The sequence below is a fragment of the Ochotona curzoniae genome, unplaced genomic scaffold, assembly GCF_017591425.1.
Source record: "Ochotona curzoniae isolate NIBS_2020 unplaced genomic scaffold, NIBS_Ocur_1.0 contig_1014, whole genome shotgun sequence".
NCBI lineage: Eukaryota > Metazoa > Chordata > Mammalia > Lagomorpha > Ochotonidae > Ochotona > Ochotona curzoniae.
The window spans coordinates 33,891,621-33,911,332 of record NW_024464920.1 but is presented as its reverse complement, the minus strand read 5'-3'; the positions used below and the strand labels follow the sequence as shown (position 1 = coordinate 33,911,332).

Below are 19,712 nucleotides of genomic sequence, written 5' to 3'. Positions count from 1 at the left end.
AACAGATACACCAATCTATTATGTTACTCTTATGATAATAAAATTCAAGTTGAGTTCAGTCATAAAAAGAAAACTAATACCACATCTTGATGACAGGGACTACCTGAAAAGAAGACATGAAGACAGATCTAAGTCAGTTTCTGAAGCAGAGGGAAAGGAATGTCCCCGACCAAAACACATCCATCGCAACCTACTTTGAAACTATCAAATTAAAAGCTAAGAGTTATCTGATGAATTTTGATTCATTTCAACAATGATTTTCATAATTCCAAGGTTAGACTGCCTATGTTTAACTCCAGTTGCAGTGCTCATAGGTGATAGAACATTGGAAATCTCTTCAATGTTCAATCTTTTCATATGTAAAAAGAGAATAATGATCAAACCTAGATCCTGGGTGATCATTGAATGAGCTAAGGTGTGTCCAGTGCTTAGAACAATGCTTGATCATGGTGAGTACTCAATAAATATTATTGCTGCTAATTCCTCTGAAACGAATGTAAGCACTAAATCGTCGCGTGTTTCCTTACTGAGGGAATAAGCTTTTTCCCTCTTTGGCAAAAAGTTTTACTAAAACTTCCTTTGAGTGTTAATATCATTATATCAGCTCTCTGAAGTTAGCGTTTGCTTAACATATCTTTTTAAACTAAAATTTTTTTATTTAAGATATATCTTATAGATATCGTATACTTGTGAGCTTTTGATCTAGATTGAGAATCTTCATAGTTGACTTTTAATTGAATCATCCAGCCTATTTGCATTTGATATGATCACTGATAAGTTTGAATTTAAATCTACCATTCTTTGAGCGTTCCTTATTTAAATCACTAGACTCCTTTGGCTATCTTCGGTTTGTTGTTGTTGTTATTGTTGTTTTGTACTGTTTTTAATCTATCATTACTTCCATCAGCTCAGAAGTTACACACTCTTTTACAATTGTATTAATGATTATTTATTTATTCTCATCTACTTGAAAGATAGATAGAAGGAAATTCTTTTGCTTCTTGCCTTCATGTGTGTGTGGTAATTTTTAAAAATTTTTTAAAATAAAATTGTGTACATATTTAAGACCCAGCTTTCATCTATAGCAAAGAAGTAAGTTAGTTTTTGTTAAATGCATCCATGATCCCTAGCCCCACACTCATTTCAATCCAACTTCAGATGTTAAAATTAATTCAGAAACAGCTTTTTAATAAAGCAGTTGAAATGTGGCTTGAGACATACATCTCATATCATAGCACCAAGGTTTAAGTACCACCACTACTTGTAATTCCGGTCTCCTGAGCTGCAGTAGGTAATGTTTGCAGTACCTCTGCCATCCACACCGCTGAAGCCAGAGTTTCAAGCTACTGGCTTTGAGTAGACCTGGCTGTGAATGTTTGGGACACTGGGCAATTGAAGTAGCAGTTGGGACAGCTCTGTCAATCTGTGTGTGTCTGTCTCAATGCACTTTAAAGAAACAAAAAATTCAAATGATTCAAGTTAAGCCCTTCTACTTCTTATTTCATCTTACTCTTTGAGTGTAGCACTTTGTGCTTAAAATCAGAAACAAGAGGGTTTGCTAGGAAGCCGATCTTTGCAGATCCCTGATTTATTACTGCTCTCTGACATTTTACAGGGATATAAAAGCATGTATAGACTTTACACAACTCTGTCTAACACTGACCATTTACTCTGTGGTTTTAGTGACCACAAAAACTAAACTCATTTCTCCTGATTTTTATCCTCTCCTGGACAGTCAGTCACTCGCCACTCTCACTGTCCAACGTCTCTTTGCATACCAAACTACATTCTGCAAGCTCCTCAGGCTTCATTTGGAGTGCAGTAGTGGTATATTTTGAAGACATAACCAGATGTATGGTTAAAGGTTCAACCTCACTGATGAATTGGTGTTAGTCACCATCCACTCTCCCACCAACAGAGAATCTATACATTGCAATCACGTTCGGAATCAGTGTTGTTCTCAAGCTTAACTTCTTAGAATATATGAAATACAAATTAGCTAATAGTTGCTTATAGTAAGAGTAGCTACATCTTTCAGTAAATCAAGCATAGTATTGATTTAAACCTGCTTTCCTGAATTCTTATTATGTTTGCTCTAGAAATATAATGAACTGTGTTTGCAGGGAATTAGAGTAACTACCCTTATCATGGAAATTTGAATTTGATAATACTGGAAAACTAAAATCTTTAAACTTTGAATGGATTACTAAGACAAAAACTTTAGCCACTGGGACAGAAAAAAAAAAAGGCAGCAATATTGGAAATTTTTATTATTCAAAGTTCCCTTAAATTTATTGACTTGGTTTTTTAAAAAAAAACTGCCAGATAATAATGAAAATTTATACTAGAAAGGAATATGGCTAGTTTAGCATAAAACAAACAATAAAAATTACACGGATTTCAACTTTTCCCTTTCTTTTCCATGAGCAATTCAATTCAACTACTATACAGTGCACTCTATGCAAACTGCTCACCAATAGATACGATGTTATGAAGGTAACAGTGAGGAATACAGATGTTCAGAGAAGCAGACGGACAAGCATAATGAAATGTTTAAGAAAGGTTAAGGACATCACCTGCTCATAGTGTTGATGGTTATTAACTTTGGGTTCCTCATTAAGGTTCCATTATTTTATTGTTAAAAAAAATTTCCTTACCTAAAAATAGAGCTAATGCCTTTCTCATCACACTTCTGTGAAGGTTAAACACAATTATGCGGACAGTAAAAATATAAGTGCAACTGAAACACTTTCAAACTGTATTTTAAAATAAATATTTTCAAAACAATTATTTAATTAAGACTTAACTATTACATCATTAAGATATGAAATATATCTAGCTCTTTGGTACTATGATTATTATCCTTCACAATGCCATGCATTTTCTATGTGAAGAATAGGACAGATCCTGCATTATTTTCAAATATTATACTAGAGTCATTACAAATTATAAAGAAAGTACACTATGTAAACCATACATACTCAGATTTTTTCAGTTTCCTGAATTTAAAAACTTTTGTATTACAACATATTTTGGTTGATGTGTACGGTGAGGTCTAAGGAAATCACTTGAGATTTTGTTATTCCATAAATACGAATTATTGGCCTCTGCTAATTGCTGAGTCTCTATAAACACTTTCTGCATCAGTTTCTATGAGTTGTTTTTGTGATTTAGTAGGAGCATTAATGCTGTGTTAGTAATACCAAAGCAGGCACGGTGCCTCAGCACTCAATAAAACAATCCTTTACTGCTGCAAACACAACTCCAGGCTAACTTCATCTTAAACTGCTACAGGCAAACTACGAAAACTTAAAATAGGAAAAATATTTTTAAAAACCTAGCATGCAGGACCAGCATAATATCCTACTTCCCCTTTAATAGAACATTTTAATCATGTAGAGATGGACTTTTTGTGAAAATGTCTTTGAATTGCAACAGAATACTTGGAAATACTGGTCGAGTAAAGCCCCAATTAGAAAGTTCAGGAAAAAAAAGCCTCTTCATATTGTAGCCTTGATAAGCAATCCAAAGATGCTGAAAAGTCCCATGTCAGGTGGATGTAAAGAAGAAAATAATGCTTCTCCTCTTGCAGTAGAGACCTGGGAAGTGCACCTATACACTTCCTTTGCTTCCTATTGCAGTTCCTACCTGGCTTATCTGTGATAACTGGAATATCCCAGACCCTGTGCTCTTCATAAGCATTGCAATCATTTATTCCAGCTCTGTAGTTCCTATGTAGGATGTGTTCTTTGGCTGATTCAAAATGGAAGAGGTGATGACAGACCATTCCCCAGTATTTCCCAATACATTTGCCTTTTCTTTTTGAATGCAACTAGATCTTTCAAATGAAGCTTTGTTATCTCACTGCATTAGTATTTATTGAACAGGAGTGAGTACTGTGGAATAATAATGCTTACTTTTGAGTTATGAAAAAACTAGCTCATTTTATTGTTCCATGAACAATGTGTTTGATTTATGTGTTTTATTCAATCAGCATATATAACCCCTACAGTAACCCCTACATTTGTCCAGAAACTGTTTGAAGCACTGTATACACATTAACGAATTTAATCTACAAAATAAGCCATTTCACAGGCAAAACATTGTCTCAATCTCACAGTCACACCAACTTAGACGCATATCTGGACATAACATTCTCAAGGCCACAAGTGAATAACTTCAGGTAATGGGACACAACCCAAACAATGACTTTTAATAGTCATACCTTAGATGGCTTTCTCAGCAGAACATATCATGCATTTCCTAACAGTTAAATAAGACCTAAGCATGCATGGGCGGATAGTAGCTAGATAATATGGATAGGTTGATAGTTATTTACATCCTGGAAACACAACCACTATTCACATTTAAAGCAAAGCTAACAGAAATCATACGGAGTCATTATGAAATCTTCAGCATTTTTTTTTCACTTTTTTAGCAAACTTCAGTGCTGCAGCATTTTCACAATAAATTCCAATTAAATTATTACAGTATAGTATCCCCACAAAAAATGAAACTCCTTGCCTATTAATCTCAATAGCCAGATATGAAACTCTGCAATGTTTTATGACTACAATACAAAGATTTGTTTATTTATTTGAAAAGCAGAGCAACAGAGCAAGAGAAAGGAGAGGGAAAAAAAGGAGAGAGAAGTGAGAAACAAAGAAGTGAAGGTGGGAAGAAGAAACTTTCATCCATTGTTTCACTCCCCAAAGGCTTGCAACAGCCAGGTCTGAGTCAGGTAAAAGACAGGATCAAGGAATTCCACCCTTCTCCCCTTTATGGGTGTCAGGGTCCCAAAGTAAATAGGCCCACTTCTACTACTTCCAAGTGCATTAGAATGAAGCTGTATAAGAAGCACTGTGGTGAGGATTCAAACCAGTACTCCAAAATGGGATGCTACTGTAGCAAGCGGCAGTTTAACCCACTGTACTGCATCACTTGGCCCTGACTACAAGTCTTAGAGCTACTTTATGTGGTATGATAAACATGAAATTTTTAAAAATTCAATATCATATGTGGGTATTTTCCCCTTTATAACATACATCTTTTAGATTTAGGTAATTCAGGATCACTGTTTTCTTGTTCCATTTTTATTTGTTTAGTTGAGAGACAGATGAATAACTAGCTCCCACCTGCTGATTCATTCCTTGAATGCTACAGGAGCTGGGGCTGTGTCAGGTCAAAGCCAGGAACCAGGCCTCCGTGTCACTGGCATGCCCCCAGCACGTGCATTCGAACAAAAGTAGAATTAGTAGTAGATCCAGTTTTAATTCTCTCAGGTGAATATTGGAAGCCTAACTGGTTGACATCTGAGACAAGTATGTTTAGTTTTTGAAAAAGCCTGTGAACTTTCTTCCAGTTTGATCTGGTTGTACTGCTTTGTGTTAAGACTAGTACCACATCAGTGCCTGCACTGATTCTAGATTTTGACTATTCTAGTAAGTATGAGCTTTTACAGTAGAAGCTTTGATGTTTCCCTCCACCTGCTCATCTGTAGGCTTCCTAATGTATCAGTTAGATAGTATATCAGTTTAAGAAGGCCAGAGAAAACATAAGGTAAGTACGTCAATAAAAGAATTGCCATCCTGCATTTGGTTTGATGGTGAAGTTGCCAGTTGGGATGTCCAGATCCCATACTGGAATGCCAGTGTGAAATAATATATAACGCATGATTCCAAATACATTACATTCTGGAAAAGGCACAACTATGGGGACACTAAGATGAGAGCTACTAGGAACCATGGGAGAAGAGAATAAATACAACACTTAGGATTTGTAGGGCAGTGAAAACACTGACAGCATGATAGCGAACCCTTTCATTATACATGTCTAAACCCATTGAATACACAAAAGCAAGAATGGAAACTATTTTAAGCTATCAAGTAGGCGAGAATGACATAAAAACAGCTTTATCAAAGATCACAAATAGATTGATCTGTTTGCTGGGGGTGGGTGCTGGCAGAGGGAGACTATGTATGTAGAGGTGTAACCAATGTGATACTAAGACATAGGGCCCTTACAAGGCTCATATACCATCAGAAATCTTTTTTGTGAATGGGATCAAGGCTCTCTATATTTTTCATGTTTTCAGGTCACTTGCTGCTTTAATGAAAGATGTATTTGCTTGATAAGTCATTGTTTCAGAGACACACACAAAGTGATGGGGTGCAGAGAGAGAATCACCCCCTCCTCCGTTGGATCACTTCCAAGAAGGCAACAATAGCCAGCACAAAGCCAGGAGCCAGAAACCATCCTGGTCTCCCACATTGGAGGCAAGGTAAAATTAAGTGGGAATCAGCCCCAGTTTTCCCAGGCTCCTTGGCAGGGAGCTGAACTGGAAGTGGAGCACCTGGAACTGGAACAAAGCCAGCTTGTGATGCTAGCATTTCAGGAAGTAGCTTAATTTGCTGCTTCTGATAAAATATTATTTCACCATTGCTGTGGCATTGGGTTTACATGTCCTTCTTCCTTCCACCACATGAAGACACTGTATTCTTTCCTTCTGGAGGAACAATCTTGGAAGCAGGAAGCAGCCATCACTAGACAACTAATCTTTCAGGGTCTTGATACTTCAACCACTAGAACAGTGAGAAATTTCTATCCCTTATAAACTACCCAGCCTGCTCTATATTTTGCCTGCTCTATTCATGAAGGATATCTGATCTTCCTTGAATTGCAGTTTTAAATAGTAATCTCATTACAGAACCCATTAGAAACATTGGGAATAAAGCTTGATCAAATGTCAGGGCAGTGTGACCAACTGGCTTGATGCTTTTATGAGTATATTTACTGATCATACTTGACTTTCTGGTTTTCTGAGCATATAACTTCTACTCTATAAGTGTACTTGACTGCCTTATAAATAAGCAGAAATTTCTGATGAGTCAATAACAATCTCAACACTTGTTCAGCTTTTACCCAGCAGAGTTTTACAAAGACATTCTCAATGTAATCGTTGTTCTCAAAAAACCTATCACAAGGCAGTGAGGTAGTGGCCATCTGCTTTTTGAAAAGTGGTTGGTCTAATCCATGACTGGTTTATGGAGCTCCCAGTTTGGACTATAGAAAAATTCTATAGAAACTTCTAAATCTTACAGGAACTTCAAGCATTTACATACTGCCCATTCTTGTGTTAAAGAAATAATACAGCCCAAGTTTTGGATATATAGCCCTAATGATAAATTTGAAAAGGTCTCTGAATTAGTTTCTAATAACTCTCTAAATAAATATCAAGGCACTCTTGGCTCCATTAAATTATTGTTAATTAAGGAAGTAGCTAATAAATTTAAAACAGCAGGCTTTAAATGTTACTTGTATTAAACCTGTGTCTTAGGCACTTAGCTGTTATTTCACCTTTGTAGAACTCAACATCTACATGAGGGAAAAAAATTCTATTCAGTAAGTTAACCCATTCTGTCCATACTCCTTCATTTAAAAACTTAAAATAATGATTTACATAGTTCCTTATGTATTTGCTTCAAATGTTCCTATTATTTGAGATTTCAAATTTTATCTAATATGAATTTCATTTACTTAACATCTGCACCTCTTATTACATTGTCAAAAACACTTCACTTACTCCTCTTTTTTTTTTAATTGTATTGCATTATGTGACACAGCGTTATGGGCACTGGGATTCCCCCCACCCCTCCCCGAACCCTCTCCCCATGGTGGATTTCTCCTCCCTGCTGCATTACCACAGTTCAAATTCAGTTGATTTACCTACTCCTCTTAAGGTATTCTATCACATTTGATTTTTTGTTAGGTTAAATGACTTAAGTATTAATAGATATTAATGTAAAACATAAAGCACAGGGCCTGATGCAATGGCTCAGTGGCTAAATCCTTGCTTTGCATGTATTGGAATCCCATTTGCACCTCAGTTCATGTCCTGGGTGGGTGCTCCACTTCCCATCCAATTTCCTGCTTGTGGTCTAGGAAAACAGTAGAGGATGGCCCAAAGGCTTTGGATACTGAACCCACACAGGGGAGATCCAGAAGAAGATGCTGGATCCTGGTTCTTGGCTCCTGATTTAGGACTGGCTCAACTCTGGCTGTTGTGGTCACTTGAGGAGTGAAGCAACAAGACAGAAGATCTTTCTGTATTTTCTTCTCTCTGTACATCTGCCTTTCCAATCAAAATAACTACATCCTTAAAACAAAACAAAATGAAAAAAAAAAAAAACAAAGTATACTGTTCCCACAGTTTTTTTCATTATGTCTAATGGTTCCACTTTCACTCTGTTTAACATAGGACAGTTTAAGCCATTAATGGCATGCCCTATGTGCCCTTTCCAGCCCTTCTTATCACTCCAGTCACAAGCACCACCAGATACCACTTTCCCAGGGCAACACTCATCTACATTAGCGTACGTGTTCTTTGCTTCATCTAGAAAGCTGCTCCTCTGAATAGCCATGTGGCTCCCCCCTTGCCTCCTTGGAGGTTCCCATCAAATACACAAACTTCCTACCCAGCATTCTCCATTCCCTTTGCTTGTCTTTTTTCCCCCCATAATATCAGTCATCATCTAACACAAAATACATTTATCTACTTAGTCTCCTCTTGTGCTGTAGGCAAAATTCCAAAGATAGAATATCCAAATTTTCATTCCTTGATTGGTTGCTAAATTGACCTGCAGATAACTAATGGATGTTGTATTAAGTCACTAAATTTGTGGTAATTTGGTATCACAGCAAAAAGAAAGTCATGTGTCATATTAGAATTATGGACTCTAGGTCAGTGATTCTCACCTGTTTTTTGCTTTTCTGTGCTGTGCCCAGAATTTAGAACAATTGTAGATAAGAGACTCTTGGAATGTTGGATTATACATAGGTTACATATTCTGTACCATAAAAATATACATTTATAAGATCTTATGAAATGTTTACCTTAAAATATTGATTAAAAATTTTTTAATTAAATATGAAAGCAAAATTTATTTGAAAATTAATTTTCAGGTACTTTACATCTCTGTAGATTAATACTGGCTGTCAGTTTCATACAGCAGAGACATAAGAAATCTTAATACTAATTCCTAAAGTAATATTTGTCAAACTGGAAGCTGCCAATATATGAACAGGCTAAAAAAATCAGTTCATGAGATTGAGATAGTATGAAAGAAGGGAAAGGAAAAATAAAATAGCAAAGTGCAACTTTAGTTTTAAGATGGTATGTATATTTATGTAGGTAACACGTGTGAGATGTATTTCTTGCTATGGATACCATAAAAACAATCTGAAAACCACCTTCCAGAAGGTGATTAGGCTCTGGGCTATGAACCAGACTGCAATTTAGGGCCTGACTGGGGGTGACAGGAAGACAAATGAATGGGAATGTGCCTGTTAAGAAAGGGCTGCTAAGCAAGAAATAACTACACCATGCAAACCTGCACTTAAATTTGCATGAGGATTGAAGGAGCCACAGAAACTGTACTACGTTAAGTTTAAGGAAACACATTTTATTCTCTTCCACTGTAGTTTTCCTTGCCTTCAGTCTGAAATAGCACCCTCTGGGCACACTGTTCCTAAATACCAACAGAACAGTCACTGAGCGCTGGTAAAAAATATCATCTATAAGGGGAGGGGATGACTTGAGGCTTTAATCAGGAAAACATTACAAAACACTATCGAAGGAATTAAAACCCTTATACTTATCTATTTTCTGAGGTTAGCCAGTTATTAACATCACATAAATTTAGCTGGAAAGGAAGTTAGGAATGTCCTTGGCACATGAAACAAAGGAATAAACGTTGGGTCAGAGGAACTTGAAATTGAATCTATTTCAATGTCTTTTTATTTTTTTTCCAGCTGAAGAAGCTGAACTATAGGCTGGCATTATGCCATTATTTCTATCAAGTTAATCTTGACTGTTATTTATCATTGATTCCAGTATTTATTGTCAGGAAAGAATTACACAACTACATACCATCCACTCACCCAGACAAGGGCATACACCTTGTGGGCACATATCATGTCATCATACATTTCAGTACTCTCCTTGGTACCTGATGTGCTTGGGTAAATTAAACAAACACCTGCAATGCACTTAGCCATGTGACCAGCACAGGGTAAGACTAAGTAAATGCTTGCATATTTACTTTTGTTGCCTCAAATGCATTATGAGCACTATTCTGACAGAACATCAGGCATAGGAGATTCTTAGTATTTGTTCATTCACATTGTAATTACAATGAAGTAAAATCATATTTTATGTCTGTAAAATTCATTTCTATTTGAAGAAACGTTTAAAATTAGAGTTCTTATCTGCTTAAGGCATTTTAAGTGGGTGAATAAAGTTGAAAGAATTCCAATTAGTTTAAAATTACCCAGGAAATTTCTTCTTATAAGCATATGAAAAGTGAACAGACTTGAGATTTGTGATTCATACAGATAATCTCTCTGATGACAACAGAAAGTCTTGTGTAATATAAAGTTCCTTTTTCCTTAGGTAAGAATCAGACATAATGACTACAATGACCACTGCGGTCTGGCACGCAGTGCTCATGTGAGAAAGGATCTAGATTATACAAGCAGAGTGATACTTCCTTTAGATCTTGCACAGAAAAAGGACATCAAAACACTAATAGAAAAGGAATTGCAGTCTGGTTCTTTCTGATGATTCCACAATGCTAAACACTTTTTTTTTCCCCTCACAGCTTACAAGCTCCACAACACTTTTTCCCCTCGCTACTTCTGTATTGCATAATTAGCTTATAATTAGGTGCTCTTTCACATTGGGAAGCCTATTCTTTTATTAATGACTCTGAGAAGTTCTTCATTGTTTATCTTTGAAAGTGAGTTTGAAACCAAAAGCCTTATAGGACTCTTCCTTTCTCTGTAACTTAGATCTTAAAGCAACATGAGACATAATTAGGATGTCAGATAGCTGCAATTTTTTTTTTCCTACTTTCAGAACAAGAAATGGGCTTGGGAAAATATATATTGCATGCTCCATTCTCTTCAGATTAAATTCTTGGAATTTTGAATAACAAGCATGCAACAAAATATCTATGCTTTCTAAAGGCTCTTTATGCCTTCACTTTCCCTTTGTTGGGATGAACAGAAACTGGGTCAGGATGGAAACATTTCCTGAATCTAGTACAAAGACAGGAGGGTGTAAGTCCCATTTGCGATAACTGCAATGTAGGTTCTGAATTAGTCTTAGGTGGGGAATTATCAAATTTTTATTCTGCAAGGTAGCACTAGTTTCTGTTGAGCTCATGCAAGCCTAATTGCTGTTTTTGGCTGGCTGCCCTTTTTTTCTAATGTTAGGCTTAGCCAAACACTCCAGATTGGGTTCAGGCAATTATAAAGGAAGCTGCTCCTAATTGCAAATTCTAATCATTTCTCAAGGCATTCTGCTTACAGTGATAATCCTGTAATATCAACATATCTTGCATAAAAACTCAAATACCTTTTGGTGAAGAGCAGCTCTTGAGTTATGCTGTAACATATTCCTGCTTATTTGGACCTCCCATTTATAGCAGAGAATAGCCATGTCAAAGCACCAAAGGCTTCTTGGCTCACAGCGCCCGCTGCCACTTTACTGATGGCTGGCAAAGGGATTATAGCACCAATGGCACAAATGACAAACCAAGTTTCCTCTCAATGATATTGCTCCCACTGATGCACACTGAAAATTACTTATGCCCAACACTTCCACCGTGGGCAAAGTCACATTACGGTTTCAAAGATTTTTCTTATCTCCTACGCTTTTGTACCATTTCAAGGGGGATGGCAAAGCAACAGTAACCTGAAGGCCTTGAAAACATCGCTTCGTTTATGGTATCCAAATCCTTGCATGAACCAAACTAACATTCTTAATGGCATACTTTGTCTGGTCTTTTAAAAATATTGATGTTTCTTCAGCTGAGATTTTTCTTAGCACCAGTATTTTCTCTTATAAAATGTTAATAATAACTTATTCTGATGGTATTCAAATTCTTTCTAGCCTTTTTATGTAACATGATTTTTCTTTTCCAAAATGAGAATCATGGACCTCTAGTATTGGAGCAGATCTATAAACCAGTTTCATCCAATACATACAGTTGCATCATTTCTCCTTCAGACAACTAAATGAGGTCCTCCACTACCATTCACTCTTCAGAGCAAAACAGATGAAAGACAGCCAGCAGGTTCTCTCCTGTATGTATGTGGAACAATGTCTCCCAACTAAACCAAAGATAGAATCTGCATGTAACTTTCCCTATCCACCAGTTCTCAGTCTCTTATTGAATTTTTTTGGTTTCACAGGATAGAATTTGTGAATCAGAAACATAAGCAGTTGTAGGTTATTGAGCACAAGAGAAACAAATAGGGAGAGAAAACAGCATTTCTAAAAATAATTTTCACAACAGTTTATGCCATTTGGTCTCTACTCTTTCATGTCATGATACAAGAAGATAAATTTAAATGTTCACTTCATATCAAAATAACTATAATAAGCTTTCATTACTGTTACTTAGGAACACATCCAATTAACTTACAGAAAACATAGGTTAAGAGATTAGGTTTTGGAATGAGACTATGTGGTTTGAATCCTGGCTTTCCAATTAATTAGGTATATGAACTTGGGAAGTCACTTTACTTTTTGATGTTTTAGTTTATTCGTCTGTAAAAAAGAGATAATGATGTTATCTTCACTGGGTCATTAAGAGAATTAAATGAGCTAATTCACATCAAGTACTTTGTTCAGCATATAGTTATACACTTAAACTAGTCAATAAATGTCCACTGAAGTAACAAAAGCATGGGATTTGGTGAAACAAAGCTTATTGTTTTGTTTCTGTTTCATAATATCAAAACCTCAGCAAATTTATATGAGTGCTATTTTGAACTGATAATTAATAGTATTATAAAAGAGCCTTTTATGATATAAGTACCTTACAGGAAAATTTTGTACCGCCAGATGCTTTTAATAAATCAATATTAATCATGTCCTGCCAGAAGCTTCATCCAGGTCTCCCACAAGGGTGCGGGGTCCCAAAGCTTTGGGCCATCCTCTATTGCTTTCCCAGGCTACAGACAGGGAGCTAGATGGGAAGTGGAGCAGCCAAAACATGAACCAAAGGATACAAGATGAGGACTTTAGCCACTAGACTGTTGTGTCAGGTGTGGAAAATTTTTATTGAGTTATATCATGGATCTTCAAAAATTTGTGGAATACATGTAATATGAAAAAATGCATGCATTTCAAACTTTTTAAAACCAAAATATACATTTTTATCTAATTTTTCTATGAACTTCTGAAATATCCTAGTATATAAAATAAATTTTTAGCTAAATTTATTCAGATTTATTCAGCAGAGAAAAGGGGGTTGGGGCCCCTTTCCCAAATTGAACAGGTACTCTCAGGGCACTTCTGCCACTAATTCATTAGGGTACAAACAATGCTTATCAGATGCAATGAGAGTCGATGACAATCCACAGGAAATGTCATCTGGGTGCATTGAAGATGGGTTATGAAAAATGAACCAGAGGAAAAATGGAACAACCACACGGTGTAAAAGTCTATGCCATTTCCGCTATCACCACTTAAAGCTGACACTGCACATGCCCATTCTCTGTTGCCTCGGGGGTGCTCGGATACAAGCGGGTTGTCCACTTACTCTGGTAGTTTTCACTTTATTCCCGGAGGAACAGCTCCATCCTTTCCGATCAGGAAGAACTTTACACTCCTCTCCCTCTAGACAGGGCTGCATGTGGCACCACCACTTCTGCTCCACTATTGAAGCTGTAAGAGAGAGAAGAAATGTTTTCATTTGGGATTAGTAGTTCTCTATACGCCTGTTAAAAAAGGAATAAAAGACAAGGTTGTTTCTTTTTTCCCACCACTGGAGACTGATGTTTTGTCCTTAACGACATTATATCTAAGCAATTTTTCTAAAACACCATGTCTCTTCTAAGAGAGTTCTTCACTGAAAGAATTTGTCTTTATATTAAATTTCATTTTATCGTGGTAAAAACACACAAGCTACAATACAATACTGTCAACTGAAATCACAAGGTTGACCTTTATTTTAATGTGAAAATACAGGCTTCATGGGAACTGGTAGAGTGGGGGGAAAAGCCATGTCAACATGTCCATGTGTTGATTTATATAAACATACAAGAAAATGCAGTTTAGAATAATTTTAGAATCAATGTAATATTTTTTCACAAATAAGATGAAAATCAGGAAGTATACTATGGAGCATTAGCAAAACATTTTTAAAAAAATGTTTAATTGACAAAAATTATATATGGTTGGCCTGTGTGCCTGGATTTCCTTCTTAGCTCCAATCTCTGACTCCACCTTGCTGCTAAGACAGTTTTTGGAAGGCAGCAGCAAAACCAAGTTATTGGGTTCCTGCCACTCAACAGGGAGACATGCGTAGAGTTCCACACTACTGGCTTAGAACCCTTGGGCTAAAGCTGGAAACCAGAATATGGAAGGTCTCTGTGTCTAATTACCTCTCTTTCTCTCTCTCTGCCTCTAAAACATATATTTTTAAAAGTAGGCATTTGTACAACACAATGTAATGCTATTTTTTCCTGTGAGAAGTAACATCATTATGTAAAATATGCCATGCTGATAAAGTACTTAACAAATTCCTATTTATGGAGTATATTTTAAATAAATTACTGTAAAGGTTTGCATTTTATTACACTCAATTGAACTCTCAAAAAAATGAATCCATATGTTATTGCATTTTCACAAAAGTCAATATTTTATATGAATTTTATGCACAGCTAAACATTAATTCAAATATAGCATAATAATTTTTTCATTGTTAAACACCATCCATGAGTTTAGACCCTTACTATTAACTTATGGGTTTTTATATTAACTTTCCTAATTAATTTATGTACATTCTTCCCTCCCATTTCTGCAAGGAAATTAATATTTTATGATATCAAAATGAGAATAGACTAAATGAAACTTCACTATAATACTTTTTGTGCTGATCCATGTAAGATTTGAGATCTACTTCCAAAGGATTTTAGAATTCAAATGTTCCCCAACTAATGTCACTTCAACCCTGTGATTGATAGGGTCATCCCCTAGAACTGACCTCAGCTGATAGCATTATAAGGGGATTCTGGTTCTCAACAGTTACCAGCTTCACTATCACAGCCACCAAGGGAAGAAGACATACCATCTACACAAGATGGAGCAGCTCTTGTGGTGCCAGCCACCTGTCCCGGGAAGCAGGAACACTTAACAGTTTGTGACCGTTCTTCTATCTTATTCTTATTACAGCATCTGTGGAGTGCCACCACCTCACAAGTTCCCGTTTTAACATGATGAGCTGTGCCAACAGAAACAAAAGATAAGACAACATTAGGAAAGTGTCGAATACGTTGTTCCTCCTCTTTTTAATTAGCAGTACATTAAATATAGCTCTATAAGGAATCCACCATGCATGAAACTAGAAATACTATGATGCTTACTCTATAAATGCAGATTTGATTTTCTTTCTAAATGCGGTAGGGCCATTTCTGTCAGTAAATGCTTGGTGAAGCAAGAACAATTAGCAACTAGATTAGAATGAGTGACTAAAACAGTCTCAAATAGAGAGGCAAGATGTGGTGCCATCAAAAACTATTTTTATATAACTTGTTCCATACTGTTTTCTTCGGTGTGATAATCAGAGAACAGCAAAGCCCTGCACAAGGACCCTTCCATGGGGCTGATTCTCAAACTATTCTCAAAGCAGCTGAATGCTGCTACTGTCCTTTCTTTTAGGGCAGTGTAAAGAGCAGACAGGAGATCTCCTCTCAGGAAGCACAGCAGACAGCAAGAGTACATCAACAGCATTCTTTTGTCTAGGGGCTCTGAAAGCAAACAAACCCAGTGATTTTATTTGTTTGTTTGTTTAAATCACTCCCATTTCACCGAAAGTTCTACTAGTCTCAGAGACCAAAGTCATTCCTTTAAATTTTGCCCGAGGGTACAGTTGTTACTGAATCGCACCAATGGCAGCTAAAGCTTGGGTGAACTTCTCTTTGTCTGGTAGATACCTGGAAACCCAGTTCCTATGCATGGTCAGCTTTTGACACTCATTTTGTTAACCTTTAGAGTAAGGCTGCTGAGCTTTTGGATGATTCAAACTTCATATCTCATTTACCACTCTGTGACAAAGTTATAGTTTAGGGGATTGGCATTGGTTGCGTTGCATGGAAATCCTCAGCCTGCAGGGCTGGCATTCCATATGGGTGGTAGTTTGTGTCCTGGATGCTCCAGTTCCCATCCAGCTCACTGATTATGGCCTGGGAAAGCAGCAGAGATAGCTCAAGTTCCATTGACCCACATGGGAGATCTGGAAGAAGTCCTGGCTGCTAGCCTTGGATCAAATTGGCTCAGGTCTGGCCAATGCATCCATTTGGACAGCGATCCAGTGGATGGAAGCTTGCTCTCCATAAAATCTAATTTTAAAATATAAAAAAAGATCCTTTCTTAAAAGTTATAATTTGTCTAAAATACTGCTATATCTGTCATTTGGTTTTTTTACGTATTAACCCCATTATGAAACAATGTGTAAGTTTTACCTGTGAAAAATTAGAAAAAGCTTAAACTCAACCATTTATTGAAATATCATGCTTTTAACAATTTGAAAAAATTAAGATGGATATTGAAAATTTCAAGTTATAAACAGAAACTGGTGTGGTGGCACAATATGCTAATCTTCTATATGTGGTATTAGCATACGGGCACCAGTTCATGTCCTGGCTGCTCTAGCTTCACATCCAGCTCCCAGCTTATAGCTGGGAAAGCTGTGGAGGATGGCCCAGGTCCTTGGGACCCAGCATCCATATGGGAGACCCTAAGAAGTTCCTGGCTCTTGGTTTTGGCTCCACTTAATTCTGTTCAGTGCACCCATTTGGGGAGTGCGCCAGTGAATGGAAGATCTCTCTCGCTCTCTGTCTCTCCTTGTTTCTCTGTAATATCTTCCTCTCAAATAAAAGCAAAATCTTTTTTAAAAGTTTAAAAATAGTTACAAATATATTGAGATCTGCAATGAATGAGATCAGTGCATGAGATAATGTTAACTTTCTCCTTGGAGATAAGGGGGACCAACACACAACAACTCAGGTAAGACAGCTTCCTTAAATTTTTCTTAAAGAGATTAATTAACACAGATCATCTACTTCCTATCACTTACATATAAGCCCAAGAAACTCAGGTGTGGCGTACGGTTTTGACATGTAATCCTCAGAAATTTCAAGACACTGATGCCATTTGCCATCCAACAAATATTTTTTCCACCACTACAAATGTAAATGGGAATATTCTCTGCATTTGTTTCAAGCACAAATCTATCTCTATGAAAGCTAAAATATTAAATGTCAGAACTGCATCCCTATCATCATGTGCTATAAAAAATATTCCTAGCTAAGAATGAATCAATTTGCTTTGACCTAATAAATGCTTTAAATTACAAGTTCAATACAAGTTAATGCACTGCTTTCCACATCATACTTCATTTAGTCACATTTTGACTGAGTGGATCAGTCATGGTCCCGACTACCAGGGTGAAACAATGAATCACAAAGAAACAGTCTATCTCTGCCCTCAACAAGATTTTACTCCTGGAGAGAAAGCAAAAATAAATATCTGAAGTATTAAATGTGCCCATTATAATTTTAATCTTCCTGAAGAAAAAAAAAAAGTAGAGTAACATGATTGAAACACCTGTGCAGGACAGAAATGGATATATTTTCAGAATTTGGGGGAAGGTCTCCCTGAAAAGGAATGATGTTGCATGAAGAGAAGGAAGCACCCCCAATGAAGAGCCAAGCAAGGAGGATAGTCCAAACACAAGGGACAACAAATGGCAAGCCTTTGAAACAGACAATGGTGCGGCATGTTCCCAGAGCCACAAGACGGTGAAGTGCACTGGAGCCACTGAGGGTTGAGGGAAATTTGTCAGAAAGGTGGGTAGTTCAGGGAGGGGCTTCTAGGGAGACTAGATTTCATTCTCGCTGCAAGGGAAAGTCTTTGAGCAGAAATTACATAGTCTCACTTAAGTACTGGTTCAGGCTGTCAGATATTGGAAGGCAAGTGTGTAAACAAGTTAAGAGGAGTTAGGAGTCTAGGTGACACGGGATGGGTTTTAAGACTTAACAACAGCAGAGATGAGAAGTTACAGGGTAGGGACACTTCAGCATAAAGTTGACTTGATCATGGGTTGGTCACGGGCTGTAAGACAAAGATGAATCAAGGATTACTCTCAAACATGGGCTAAGAATTTAGCATTTGTTGTTTCTGACAGAGAAAGCCAGAGGAAGGAAGACTTTGGTAGAAGAGGGTTAGGCGTAAGATTTGTGCTTCAGCCATGTTAAATGTGAGAACCTTATTAGACACACAAGAAGAGGTATATAACAGGTAGAAACATGTATGAAATGAAACAGCGAAGAGATCTTGGTTGCAGATATAAAATTCAGAAACCTACGACAGTACATGGTATAAAACGACGCAGGCTTAACAAGGTTACCGTGAAATGATTTCCAAGAGACACAGGAGGAAGAAGTTGAAGAATTTGAAGAATTCAAGATCTAGGTCAGGAATGGTGGGGCAGCACATGAAGTAAAAGGAAAACCATAAGATGTGAAAAATAGAAATAAAGAATAAAATATTTCAAAAGAGGGAATTGCTCAGCTGTGGCAACTGCTGCTGAATGGTCCAATTAAATGAACAGACACAAATGTCCACTGAAACAGTAATACATTCCAAATAGCAAAAAAGAACAAAGTTTTAACAAATATACCAAGAACATACATGGAGAAAGGACAGTCTCTTCAATAAATGGTGTTGGGGCAACTGGAAATCCACCTGCAGAAGAAGGAAATTAGATTTTTATCTGATGCCAAATACAAATAAAGTGGATTAAATACGTAAACATAAGACCTGAAACTATGAAACTGCTATAAGAGAACATAGGGAACTCCACATTAGACTGGACAGCAATTTTTGAGGTATTTTCCTAAAAATATAGGAAATAAAAACAAAAAAGGACACAATTAAAATACCACAGATCAAAAAGGCTTTTGGACCAGAAGAGAAAAAATTAACCAAATCACAGCATAGTCAATAAAATAGGAGAAAATAATTGTAAGCCATGACTCTGATAAGGGGTTAATATTCAAAACATGTAAGGGTCCAGCATTGTAGTAGCACTGTAAGTCTATGCTTGCAATGCAGGCATGCCATAGTAGAGTGCCAACTTGAATCTCGGCTACTGTACCTCCATATCAGCTTCCTACTGATGTTTCTGGGAAAGCAACAGATGATGGTTCAATTACCTGGGAGACTTGGCAAGAAGTACTGGCTCTTGACTTTAACCTGGCCTTTCTCTGTTGCTGCCATCGACAGCGAACCAATGGATAGAAGATATCTCTCTCTCCCTGTCTCTGACATTCTGCCTTTCAAATAAATAGATAGGTAAGTAAATAAATGTAAATAATAAATGTCTAAGAAATTCAAATAACTCAATAGCAAAGGAATAAATGACTTAAAATCGAAAATGAACCTGAATAAATATTTCCCAAAATAGTTCATATATGTATTGCCAACAAGTATCTGAAAAAATAAAATCACAAAATTTATGGTAAGTCAGGCCTGACATGGTAGCCTGGTGGCTAAAGTCCTCTCCTTGCATGTGCCAGATTCCCATATGGTCACTGATTCTAATCCCGGCATCCCCACTTCCCATCTAACTCCCTGCTTG

The 19,712-nt window shown here is 36.8% G+C and overlaps 1 protein-coding gene across 1 annotated transcript in view; it reads right to left on the bottom strand.

Annotated features, from left to right (window-relative positions):
* Window positions 1–19,712, bottom strand: part of TAFA2 (TAFA chemokine like family member 2) — a 372,060-nt gene that overhangs the window by 15,979 nt on the left and 336,369 nt on the right. The window contains exons 3-4 of the mRNA XM_040982710.1: window positions 15,141–15,293; window positions 13,611–13,735 (exon numbers count right to left, since the gene is read on the bottom strand). Coding sequence (XP_040838644.1) covers window positions 13,611–13,735; window positions 15,141–15,293 — 278 coding nt within the window. The remainder of the gene's footprint in view (window positions 1–13,610; window positions 13,736–15,140; window positions 15,294–19,712) is intronic.